Raw genomic sequence first — 13,035 nt, forward strand, 5'->3', positions numbered from 1 at the left:
AGGATGTGCTGACACATTCTTCACTGTGATTGGCTGCCAGTGTTGCAAGGGTGGGTTGACATGGAAAACAGGAGAGAAAGGTTCTCCTGGTAGTTGGATGGCTGGATGGATGGATGAGGTCGCAGCAGCTCGGCTCCAGGCGCTGCATCGAGCTCCATTTTAGAAGAACTAGAGTGAAGCACATGCAGCAAAGAGGAAGAGAAGAAGAGAGGTGTGGAACCATTTTTATCTTTGACGCGGACGCTGTGATCAACAGAAGAACCAACGAATAAAAAGGACTAATGATGACAGAGCTAGTGTCACAGTAAAAGGAGAAGAAGAAGAAAGAGGAGGAGACGTCATCACGCCCCCTCCACCGACAGGCCGGGAGACGTCGGCCGTCGGCAAAGTGGCAGCCGACACCCAGCAGGCGAGCGGCGCCGGCGCCGAGCGCAGGAAAAGAACCAGACCAAAGGAGCGTGACAGAGACGCCTGGAGAGGGGAGAGGAGAGGGGACGCTGTGTGGTGTGGGGGCTCAGCTCTGAGGGGGAGGGGGGGCCACGGCCCTGAGGAGAAGGAGGACGAGGAGGAGAGGGAGGAGGAGGAGGTGCTGATGGCGCGTGGCGGTGGGTCGGGGAGGTGGAGCAGGCAGAGGACGGGCATGTTCAACACCGTACTGAGGTGTAACCTCCCCCCAGAGACACAGAAGGTGGTGGTCTTTATCATCATGATGCTCCTCATCGTCATCAACGTGGTGCTCATGTTCCTGCTGGCGTTCCAGTAGAGAGAGAGACACACACGACGAAGAAAGGAGCAGCATCCATAAAGCATGAGGATGGATGGACGTCTAACCTGGCAACGCAGGAACAATCACTGAGAGCTGCTTTGATCAGATACTCTGTGCCTCTCTCACACACACACACACACACACACACACACACACACACACACACTGTCTGTACACAATGTTCTGTGTGTTGCTAAATACTCTGATGTTTGGAGCTTTGCATCTCTGCGTGTTTTTGAAATAATGCATCATTTTACCAACATTTAAAAATCATTTGGCTCCAAGTTTCTCAAAGATCTGCACATGATTGTTTCCTTACAAACAGATCTTTGTGTTTGATATCAGTTCTTTGTTAAATATTATGTTTTTGTATCAGTTTCTTGTTAAATATAATGTTTTTGTCAGTTGTTTGGTAAATCGGTTGCTTTTGTGTGATTCTGTTCCCTGTTGTTTTACATCAGTCGTGTGGGTTCAAACCAGTGATGCACCGAAATTGCAGCAACTCAACATTTTCGGCTGAAAATGGCCCAAAAGTGCATTGTCGGTTTTCGGTCAAAACACTTTTCTCACCCAAAAAACCTGACTGAAACAAGATGTTTTGATGATGTGCACGCTTGTCTGGAAACAGACCAACTTGTCTGTGGACTCGTGGAGCATCTGTATTTAAAACATCTGAACAGTAAAGCCTCTACTAAGCAGAGTTTGAGACGGAGCAGTAAGTGTGATTTATGTTTCTATGTAGTTACGTGTAGTTCTCCGTTAACACGGAGCACACGGGTGTCTGACGCGGGGCTACATATCAGCATCTGGTTTCAGAGTCTGTTAGCGCACGTTTCACAGAGATCCTCTGATCTACATCATGACTGTACTTGGTCTGTGTTATAAAGATCATTACTTGGATGAATTAAAGCGTGTGCTTTGATAATAAATGAAGCAGAGATCTGTACAACATGATTATATTATTAAATGTTATTAAAGTATACAACTGCAATGTTTTAATTTTAGCGGGTAGTACACATTCAGAGCCATAATGCAATGGGAATAATAATTGGCAAAATAATTTATTTCAGTGTTTCGGTTTCAGCCTCAGAGTTTTCATTTTGGTGCATCACTAATCCAAAACCTGATTGTTTCAGTTTCTCCGTTTTCTTTAAGTAGAGACAGAATGAAAACGCTTCAGTCGTAAAGGGTCAGTAATACACGTGAGACCTGCTGTTAGTGGACGTGCACGTATGAGCAAGACTTTAGTGGAACCCATGGAGAGGAACGCTCTGCAGAAAGAAAGAGGACAAAGCTTTGGACAATGTTCTCCGTTCTTGTTCCAACCTGATCAGTGTTTATGATCAAGGAGACTTTATCTCATCTGCCAGAGCTCAAGGATCCAGTTCCTTCGATGGCGATGTAACGGTTAATGAAACAGGTTTATAATCAGCGGGACATTGGTTCTAATCCACCCTGGTTCATCACTGTGGAATCATTAACTCTAACTGCTGGTGTTGGACGTCACTTTGGATAAAAGAATCTGATCAATGAAATTGTAATTTTCCTTCTTTGCACCACAGGCCGTCAACAGATACTCTTTTAATCTTTCTGTGTGAGAACATTTTCTTGGACTTTGTGTTTTTAAACTTTTTCTTCTTTATCTGACTTAGTTCACATTTTATTACATAAAATTCATCTCTAATTTCATTTGTTCACAAATATGTTTTATTTAATCTATATTTTGACGGTCACTCACTGTTTGAGACTTGAGAGTTATGACATTAATAGTATGGAGTGGTTTTAAACCTATGGAGCTCGTTCAACCTGTTCATCTGCCGTACTAATATGAGTTTTAAATCAACTCATCAAATGTTTTGTAAGATTCAATGTTTTTAAAACCTTTTCTCAGGACTTAGTGTTATAAGTGAATTAAAAACGCTCTCACCCCATGTTGTTATGTTCATATGTAAAGGAGAACTTCCACTGATTCCATGTAGTTGGCTCTGATGTATTCGTCCGTCTTTGATCACATAAACATGAAATGCTTATTTTTAGGTTGGCCAAGAAAGCCAAGCATTGAGTATCCTACAGTGTTTATTAGAAATATAAAGACTTTAGATGCTGAAAATAGTAAATATAGGGTAATTCTATGTAATTTCAATAAATGGTCTCAAAAAATGTTTACCAATAGTTTCAGAACAGAACAAGATAAGGAAGCAAACATTCAAACACTTTGAGCAAAACTCTAAATTCACTGATTCTGAAACAGAAGATTGATCTATTGGATCCAGCTAAGTGTGTAAAGTAAACACTGTGAGATGTGTACAGATGTGTACAGATGGTCAGGTCAAGGTGTGACTCTGTGCTGTCATGTCTGATGAATGTGGAGCATAAAGCACCAGAGGTAGGACAACGTGGGCCTGTTTCTTAGCAACAGAGACAGTATTAGCTTGTTTTACTACCATGGAGAGTCAGTGTGAGGATCAGAGAGGGAGAGTCAGGGTGAGGATCAGAGAGAGAGCGTCAGGGTGAGGATCAGAGAGGAAGAGTAGGGGTGAGGATCAGAGAGGGAGAGTCAGGGTGAGGATCAGAGTGAGTGAGTCAGGGTGAGGATCATTCATTGACTGTTCCTCAGACTCTGGGACAGACGGTCCTACAGACTGGGTTATAGACCACATCGTGTCCCTGAGCAGGTTCTCATCAGAGATCATCTTTAGAAAGTACATGTGTCAAACTCGAGGCCCAGGGACCAATTCTGGCCGTTTAGACCATCCTATTTGGCCCACAGGAGAAAGTAAAACAAAAACAAAAAAAGAAAGAATTAATGAGTAAATCACCAACTAATCCAGTTATAGATATCTCAGTTTCTCAAAATATACAAATTCAATGAAACTTTACAATATTTCCAGCACTCACAGTTTCCCCATGTTCATATCACATGATGGAAAGAACTAAATTTTTCCAAAAGTCCTGCAATTTTTCTCAAATAATTCCTGTCTGCAGCTGATCAGTGATGGGGGCGTGGTCTATGCTGAGGCTCTGTGGGACCACGTCACCATGGATGACCAGGAGCTGGGCTTCAAGGCTGGGGACGTTATTGAGGTGGTGGACGCTACCAATAAAGAGTGGTGGTGGGGTCGCATCCTGGACAGTGAGGGATGGTTCCCTGCCAGCTTTGTACGAGTGAGTTTAAATATTAAATAGCGTTAAATACTGACTAGCTTTAGAGTCATGGGTGGGATCAGGAAATATGAGCCCTGGGTGTGTGTTTCATCCTCAGCTGCGTGTGAACCAGGATGAGCCCATGGTGGAGTTCATGTCCCAGGTTCCTCCTGGAGCCTCCATGGACCTGCTACTAGGACCAGGCCTGCCCTGTAAGGAGCAGATGAGGACTAACGTCATCAATGAGATCATGAGCACTGAGAGAGACTACATCAAACATCTGAAGGACATCTGTGAGGTCTGCACACCTCCACTCTGAATAAAACTATCATTAAACATCTTCTATTCTTCATAAAATGAGCTATGATCCAAGATCTATCAGTGAATCACAATAACAAACATATGAGCTATATTACTATACCATATTTATCTTTCCTATGTGCTGTAGTTCCTGAAATATTGGAAGCTGAACAAGGAAGAAAAATAAGGACACATACCCTCCTCACTAAATTGTTCATATATCAGAAAGTATTCATCAAATCAAACTAAACATTTACAGTGTGAATATTGAATTATTAAGGAACAATTGGTATTGGTGTGGGATGTCCTGAAAATGTGTTGAAACGACCCAAAAGTTAAAGCAGACAATGTTCAGGAGTTTTGTTCTCATTGTGTTTCCTCCTCCAGGGTTATATCAAACAGTGTCGTAAGAGGACGGACATGTTCACTGAGGAGCAGCTTCGAACCATCTTTGGAAACATAGAAGATATTTACAGGTTCCACAGGAAGTTCCTCAAAGGCCTGGAGAAGAAATTCAATAAAGACACGCCCCATCGCAGTGAGATCGGCTGCTGCTTCCTGGAACACGTGAGTCCATGTCTCTCACACGCACACACACGCACACACACTGAACCTCTCCTCTCCCTCCATGTGCAGCAGACAGATTTTCAGATCTACTCTGAGTACTGCAACAATCATCCTAACGCGTGCGTTCAGATCTCAAAGCTGATGAAGATCAACAAGTACGTGTTCTTCTTCGAGGCGTGTCGCCTCCTCCAGAGGATGATCGACATCTCTCTGGATGGTTTCCTCCTCACACCAGTTCAGAAGATCTGTAAATACCCTCTGCAGCTGGCTGAGCTGCTGAAATACACCAACCCTCAGCACAGGTCAGTGAACGTAGCACGTAGCAGCTAAGATGTAATAATAATAGGGCAGTGGTGGCCTAGTGGTTATGGAAACGGGCTTCTTAATTTGCTGGTTTGAATCCACTGTGGGACCTTGAGCAAGTCCATTAAACCTAATAGCTTCCAGAACTGTCTTGAAAAAGACATTATTGATCTCATTGAGACTTTAAGCACAGATGATGACAGAATCTTCACACACACAAAGCTCTGAAACCATTCACACGCATTTTACTACGGTTCTTTCTCTTTTATTGCCTTTTTTACTGAGTGAAAAAGAAATTTTAAACTGCTGGAGACAAAATGTTTTATCAGATAAAGCCACAGTGTAGGCCTGATAGATCAATAAAATCAGAGATCAATTGCTAAACAACAAAAAATAAATAAAACTTTGAATTTTTCTCTCTTTTTATTACTTATTATTGACACTCAATTAACAAAGCTTTCCCCATTTGGTTTAGTAAAAAAAGGATCAGGGATAAACCACAACAAAAGAAAACTGACAATAATAACAAAAGGGTCACACAAAAATTTTAATGTATGCATATATATATATATATATACACACACACACACACATACTCATAGATGTATGCACGTACACGTATTAATAAATGAACAACATTTACAAAATAAATTGAAAGTTAAATTAAACACACAGCATACAGATATTTGAAATAAAAATAAGTAAACAAGATTAAAATTAGATAACGAAAAAACTAAATAATAATAATAAAACAAATGTTGGCAAAGGTCAGAGGTGTATTCCATAAAGGAGGGCTGGTATGAAGTGGGTCAATCAACCCTGAGTATGTAAACCTTGGTTTACTTACGTGCACGCGTGTGATAGAAAGCCATCATCAATGGATCAGAGATTTACTCGAGCTGCCATGACAACCACCCGGAAGAGAGTGATTTATTCACTTTAATGGGTGAAATAAGCCGGTGTTTGAGGAACATGAGCCTGTTCTAAAGGTGACTCAGTGACTATAGTGGCTTAAATCACCCGTAATTAGTCACACTTTTTGGTCCCTTCATCACTTTATTGCTTCAGTGACGTGACAAGTGGTGAATAATATGAATAAAATGTGTCTGTAGAGACGTGGCAGCAGCATAGGATGTCTGCATAGAGAGCCCTCCTGTTACACTGGATATAAAGACTGTGACTGCTGCTTGATATCGAATCAATTATATTGATTATTAATGTAATATTGTCGCCAGAGTCATCTCAATGTCCTAAAAAATGTCATAAAAAAAAAACCACTGAAGCGGGACGCGAACCCATGACCCATCGCTTCCAAGTGCAGCTTCACAATTCACTGTGCCATCATACCTTTAAAGAGACGTGAGTTACAGATTTAACTGTATAACAATATAAAACAACAATCGAGCCTTAAAAGTGGATTCATTTAAATGATCATTTCCACCTTTACATTATCCACAGGTTTGTATTCAGTGAACTTTTCTACAGACGTCAGTAGATGTTTTAATGCAGATCAACCTCTCAGTGTCTTTAACTTAATGATCTGTATCCACAATGTTAGAAAGAAAATTACCGTTTGCACAAAAAAAAACGTAAAGCAACACAACATTAGTAATGATGTGAACACGTCTGTGGTGTGTGATGTTACTAGAGAAGAGTGTTAAGGTTCATTAAAGTGTTCAGAAATGGTGTTCAGGTGGGCGGAGCCAGGTATAAACCCCAGGGTTTCTTTGATAAAACCTGCCAGCGACCAGGTTTAGTTCACGGACAATGTTGCCATGGTAACATACTCAGAGAAAAACATACCTCGCGTTTAGGAATGAGATACTCAGTTTCCCTCATTTGAGCCTGAACATACTCAGAGTTTGAACATAACACGCTTTATGGAATACCCCTCTGATGGTGAACGGAGGTTCATAACGTACCAATGTGTGCAAAGAACAGATGTATACGTACGACACACACCAATCAATTAACATTAACAAGAACAACCAAAACAAAAAAACATGGTCTTCCTACAGGCACCACGAAAGATAAAACTGAAAATCATCTTCAAGCTTTCAAAGGTCTTGACCTCAAAGTATGGCTGTTATTAACATTGTTGGTAAATATTGGTGCATTGCATTGTGGGATGTACAGTTCTGTACATGGATAATTGAAGTGTTTTTATTTCATTCTTACTGTGATTTCTTAGTTTCATGAAAAATTAAGCTCTAATTATTGCTTGGTCGTTTTAACTGGTGACCCAGGCCAACTTTAATCACAACAGGGACACAAACATGTGAGGGTCACATGATCAATAGAGGAGAGTCAATCAATTAGAACAATGACCAGTCTAAGCTTTCTTTAACACATGAAAATACTAAGGGTTTGTGTATGTGTGTTTGTTGTTTTGTGTGTTTTTGGAGTCGCTATGTGTGTTTGTGTGTGTGTGTTTTTTAATCATTTAGTGTGTTTTTCTTTCACTCTGTATTTCAAGAGTAGTTTTGTTGAAATTTTGTGTATTTCTGGATTCTTTTTTTTTTGTTTGTCGTTACCTTGTGTAATTTGTTGGCATTTTGCTGTCGTTTTGTGTGTTTGGAGTTATTTTGTGTTTTGTGTTGGGCTTCATTTTTCTTCCAACACTTTTTGAGGATGATTTGATTGTTATTGTGTAGGGACTACAAAGATGTGGAGGCAGCTCTGAACGCCATGAAGAACGTGGCTCGACTGATTAATGAGAGGAAACGACGGCTTGAAAACATTGATAAGATCGCCCACTGGCAGAGCTCCATAGAGGACTGGGAGGTTAGAGAACCAACACACTGTGCCGGTGTGTGTGTGTGTGTGTGTGTTACACTCTGTGTGTGTCTGTGTGTGTGTTTTTTTCCTCAGGGCGAGGACGTCCTCAGCAGAAGCTCTGACCTCATCTTTTCGGGCGAGTTGACCAAAGTGTCTCAGCCTCAGTCCAAGAATCAGCAGAGAATGTTTTTCCTCTTTGATCATCAGTTGGTTTATTGTAAAAAGGTAAATCCTCTCATCTTTAACCCATTAATACATCCCTATGTTCACTGTAACCATGATTAAAACCATTAGTTAGGACACACGTTTTCTATTGACATTGGGCTGAATTGATCATGAAGTTTGATTTGATAGAGAAGAACTACCAACACTCTTTGAATAGGAGACATTTTATTGTATTGGAGCGAATTTCTTTAATTTCAATTAAAAGCAGTCTTGATTCACACACATTAGAATAGAAATGGGCAACTGGTGGTCCGGGGACCATATTTGTATTATATTTTTCTGAAGGTGTGCACTTGTATTTAATCCCTATTTACAGTAATTAACAGTCTTTTATTTCATTATGTACGTTTTCTTTTTCTTTTCTTACTTTTCTATGTTTTAGTGTTTGTTCTTTTCATTCAAAATATTTCTGGACCATCTGTAAAAAAAAAAAAAAAAAAAAAAAAAAAAAGAAGCAATTTCCCCCTGGGATAAATAAAGTATATCTGATTTTAATTTTGGGCGGCCCTCAAGGTAAACGCACCAAATGAGGTAAAAAATACATAAAACAGCAAAAATACAAAAATTTACTCCAACAACACACAGAAGGATAAAAAAAGTACACAAAAGGACAACAAATGCACACAAAAATAAATGAAAAAGATACAAAACAATGACACTCTTCTCCTACTCGGTGAAGGCGATTGCATTCTTCTTTGCTCCCACTCTCCTCCCTATCTGTCCTTGCCACTTGTTTTGTCTTCTGTCTTGTGGATCTAATAGGAGACTCTCTCTGCACTTTATCCAGAAACCTAAATTATGTAATTGGTCAGCTGGGCTCTCAATGCAATCGATCACATTTTTTCGACAAAGACACGGCATGTCCAGATGGAATATTTGCGGCTGGATAAACGATGGATTCCTGGAATAAGTGGAAGGTCGTGTGTCTGTCCATACTTTCCATGGAGGACGTGGAGGACATCTACATGATTGGATTTATGGTGGCAAGGATGCTGCTGATTGGAGCGAGCAGCTTTCTGATCTATCACAAAGTCTGTATTACATTGGCAGCTGTTTTAGGAAGGTTGCCAGTGAATTTTGAAGGATGGGGCAGAGCACTCAACACTAATGTGATGAACGAACTCAAAAGTAAGCAGGAGGCTACTTTGGAGCGTTTACGCGGGATTGAAACCAGCTTGGAAAGGCTGAGTGCTTGGCTTGCAGTTTGATGCCACATTATTGGATAGTTTATCATCATTGGCCTCCCCTACATGCCAACCGCTCAAGGTTGTCTGTCTTCTATTTCACCCAAGATGTTGTGCAGACTGACGCTGCGTCCTCCTCCATCTTGCTCATCGCCATGTGGGCTTTTTTCTGAACCAGATCTACCAAGGTCGTCACACATCATCCGACTGTTTCAGAGGGAAAGCAAAGGGTTTATTTTTCAATGCCTCCACTGGCCCTCCGTCCCCCTTCCCGCCCCGTAAACTACAAGGGAGCATGTGGAGCACCTACAGAGGCTGCACGCGATCTGCAATCCTTCCTTTCTCCGCCCTAAACCAAAATAACTGCAGTTACACACAAAAATTTAAAAAATTTTTAAAAATGACACAAAAAACCCACACCTATTTTCTTCCCTGTGTTAAAGCTCTGATTGGTTAATATTCCAAAATACTGACATTAATGTTAGTGTAGTCATTTTTGTGGCCCCCGTTGGATAAATGTTAAATAAATGTTGCCTATCTCTGCATTTGAACAAAGAAGTTAGTTACACCATCTCTTTATTAAAAGTACTCTAAGTACATTATTATGACCTTATTGTGGCTCATTGAAGATCAAACACAGATGTATTTCTGACTGTAGAATAATGTCTGATTAAATGTTTTGTTGGACTCCAGGATCTCCTGCGGAGGGACATCCTCTACTATAAAGGCCGAATGATGATGGACCAGATGGAGGTGATGGATGTAGAAGACGGTAAAGAGAAGTTCTTTAACGTGAGCGTGAAGAACGCGGTGAAGCTGCGTTCACTGAGTGGAGATGAAGTCCACCTCCTGTGTGCTAAGAAACCTGAGCAGAAGCAGCGCTGGCTCCGAGCCTTCCAGGATGAGAGGAAACAAGTCCAGCACGACCGGGACATGGGTGAGATAAAAGATCCCTGAACCTCCTCAGTGAACTTTGACCTTTAAACACCGTCTACACTGATTCGTTTCAAACTATTTTAAGGCTGTTTGATTCAAAAATGTGTGTGTTATGAATGATGAAAGAGGTTTATCAGTAATAATCCTTAATATTGTTCCTCTTCAGGATTCTCTCTAACAGACGTACAGAAGAAACAGGCCATGGTGAACGCCTGTAAAAACCACCTGAGTGGAAAACCCAAAGGTTTGATGATAAAACATACACTTTTGATTTATAGATTATTAGAAAAAATAGATCAATCATTTCATGACCATGACCTCAGGTCCTGATGCAGCAGTGTGTTGAATCCAGTGTTGGGGTAGTTACTCAAAAAAGTAATTAATTACTAGTTACTATGTACTTCTGTAAATTATAGTGAGATTACTTTACTTATTACTGCATTTGAAAAGTAACTTCACTACTTATTACTTTACGTTACTGTTTTCTTAATTTCCTGTGTAGACAAATAGACAAACATCACTCAGCTCATGCATAGTGTTTATGGACTGATTGATTATTGATCATTTCTACCTTATTAATTCCACAACAGGGAAATTCTCTTCTTACAGCCTCAAACAAATAAAAACTTAAATATACAATAAGTACTAAGTAAATATTCATTTGTGATAAGTGGACGTCTTGCATAACATATTAGTTTCTCGTGTTTTCTGATGAGTTTCTATTGAAGAGTTTCCGTTGACTCATGAAGTCACCTCCTCACTGCTCCACGTCTGCATATCAGTCCGTCTTTAGCTTCATATTGTCATTTATTCTCTTAATTTACTCTTTAAGGTTATATTGGGACATCAGTAGAGCATGTGTCATATATTTGTGAGTGATTTTCCTTTTTAAATCTAAATTCCGTCCATGTTTTTCATGTTCAGCTGTGACCCGGCCCTACTACGACTTCCTGCTGGGTCAGAAACACCCGTCCTTGCCCACCGCTCTGCCCCAGCAGCAGGTTTTCATGTTGGCAGAACCCAAACGTAAAGCCTCCACATTCTGGCACAACATCGGCAGACTGACACCCTTCAAGAAGTAACGAGAGGCTCCTATTATTTTGAAAGCACTTTATGGGTTGGTTAACAATCAGATGTGAGGATGGTGTCCTTAAAGACTCAACTGTTTCTTAACCCACCATCCCTAACCACTGACTACTGTCCAGCTGCAGTGTGGCTCCTTTTTACATTTTTACTGCTGACTTTTCTTTTCTTCTTTTTATGTCTTAGATGCTAACTGTTGATAGTGTTGCTGTATTACGTCTGTTTCTACTCATGAAAAAGGAAAACGTGGCTGTGAATGATGACATTTTAGGTTTTTTAAACTACATTTGTTGGGATTTTTGTTCCTAAATGATTTTTTTTTTTACGTGTTTTTCGGTTTGTCACAAATTAATGGATTAGTTTTTTTCTGAGAATCAGCAGCACACACACTCACACACACACACACACACACACACTGGTCCTCATTTATCAAGCTTTGGTACGTTCAGATCTGAGGGTACGACGTGTGTTCAACCAAATTCACGCAGCTTCAGTATTTATCAACGTTGACGTGATCATACGCTATGATCAGATCTAACCTCTGATCTGGTGTAATTCATCTGAGTGAGACTGAAAATAAAGTAAACACATTAAAACAAATTAAACAAAATGAAATTAATTTTAAAAAAGCCCACGTTATTACTGAGAACACATGCTTTTAAATGTAAAGTATACCTTAAACATTTACAAATGTGGTGCAGTATTTAATCAGTAATGTGATTAAATAGACATAATAAACACAGACAAGGGACATTAAGTATTTTTTAAGGCTTGTTTAAGGGTTTTGATCATTTATTTATTTTAATGTGATATTTATGTCCCAAAGCGTGCGGACTGAGGCCAATATAAACATATTTCCGTGTGTCTCTCCAGGATCTCTGTTGTGTAGTTCTCAGTGCACACAGGGGGGCAGACGTCTCCAGTTCAGTAGCTGATCCTTCACAGAGCGTTTAAATGAGTTCCTTTAAGGCCAGTTTTCACACGTTCAGAAAGCTCATCATTGTTTTGTTCCACCTCAGATGTGAAGATGAGGATTTTCATCTTGGTAAAGATTCCATTCTTGTTTGACCTCAGTGGGCGGGGTCTCAGAAACAGGAGGGTGTAACATGTTGATCTAATTCAGCCAATAATCAAAACCTGATCATTGGTATGCTGTGATTGGTCAGATACCAGTGTTTATGAATCACACATTGGTCCTGTTCTATGACACAATGTGAACTCACATTTACACACGCTTTCACTCACGGTTGATAAATGAGGCCCATCCAGTGTGTGGTCCTCCATGGTCCATCAGTGAAGGTAAACCACCCCCTGTGTGTTCCTCTCTAATAAAACTGTAGATGTGCTTCTTCACATCGCTCTGATGTGATTTATTTAAGTGCCATTTAAAGTGTGTCATGGTGACTAATAATGACATGCATGGATGTGGAAGTCCTTTGAAGAATATTTTTTATATATGAAGAACACTGCTATATTTAACCACACACACACACACACACACACACAGACAGACTTGCCTCCTCGATGTACCTGCTTTTCATCATTGAACTATAAACCAGCGTATCCATGTGGGATCACTGTAGGTACAACCAGTGAAATGTATTCTTTCACCTTGAGGTCAAAATGTTCTTTCTCCTGAAATAAACATTCCCATGCTGATGACATTCGTCCTGTTTCTTCTTAGCTTTTCCTCTCTCTCATCGGCTGGGGCTTATGATTCAACCTATGGACAAAAGCACTCTGTTATTG

At 40.3% G+C, this 13,035-nt stretch overlaps 1 protein-coding gene across 4 annotated transcripts in view; it reads left to right on the forward strand.

Annotated features, from left to right (window-relative positions):
* arhgef4 (Rho guanine nucleotide exchange factor (GEF) 4) overlaps nucleotides 1–12,946 on the forward strand; it is a 55,691-nt gene extending 42,745 nt beyond the window's left edge. For 2 of the 4 annotated variants that reach the window (XM_028434989.1, XM_028434990.1), the window contains 9 exons: nucleotides 3,752–3,931; nucleotides 4,029–4,208; nucleotides 4,598–4,777; nucleotides 4,847–5,079; nucleotides 7,735–7,864; nucleotides 7,952–8,083; nucleotides 9,961–10,204; nucleotides 10,370–10,447; nucleotides 11,128–12,946. In XM_028434989.1, the coding sequence (XP_028290790.1) occupies nucleotides 3,752–3,931; nucleotides 4,029–4,208; nucleotides 4,598–4,777; nucleotides 4,847–5,079; nucleotides 7,735–7,864; nucleotides 7,952–8,083; nucleotides 9,961–10,204; nucleotides 10,370–10,447; nucleotides 11,128–11,285 (1,515 nt within the window). In that variant the 3' untranslated portion in view covers nucleotides 11,286–12,946. Of the gene's footprint in view, nucleotides 1–3,751; nucleotides 3,932–4,028; nucleotides 4,209–4,597; nucleotides 4,778–4,846; nucleotides 5,080–7,734; nucleotides 8,084–9,960; nucleotides 10,205–10,369; nucleotides 10,448–11,127 lie in introns of all 4 variants that reach the window. The other 2 variants (XM_028434987.1, XM_028434988.1) reach the window with 1 other exon arrangement.
* Nucleotides 12,947–13,035: the final 89 nt, after the last annotated feature.

This window comes from Gouania willdenowi, chromosome 20, assembly GCF_900634775.1.
Source record: "Gouania willdenowi chromosome 20, fGouWil2.1, whole genome shotgun sequence".
Taxonomy (NCBI): Eukaryota; Metazoa; Chordata; class Actinopteri; order Blenniiformes; family Gobiesocidae; genus Gouania; species Gouania willdenowi.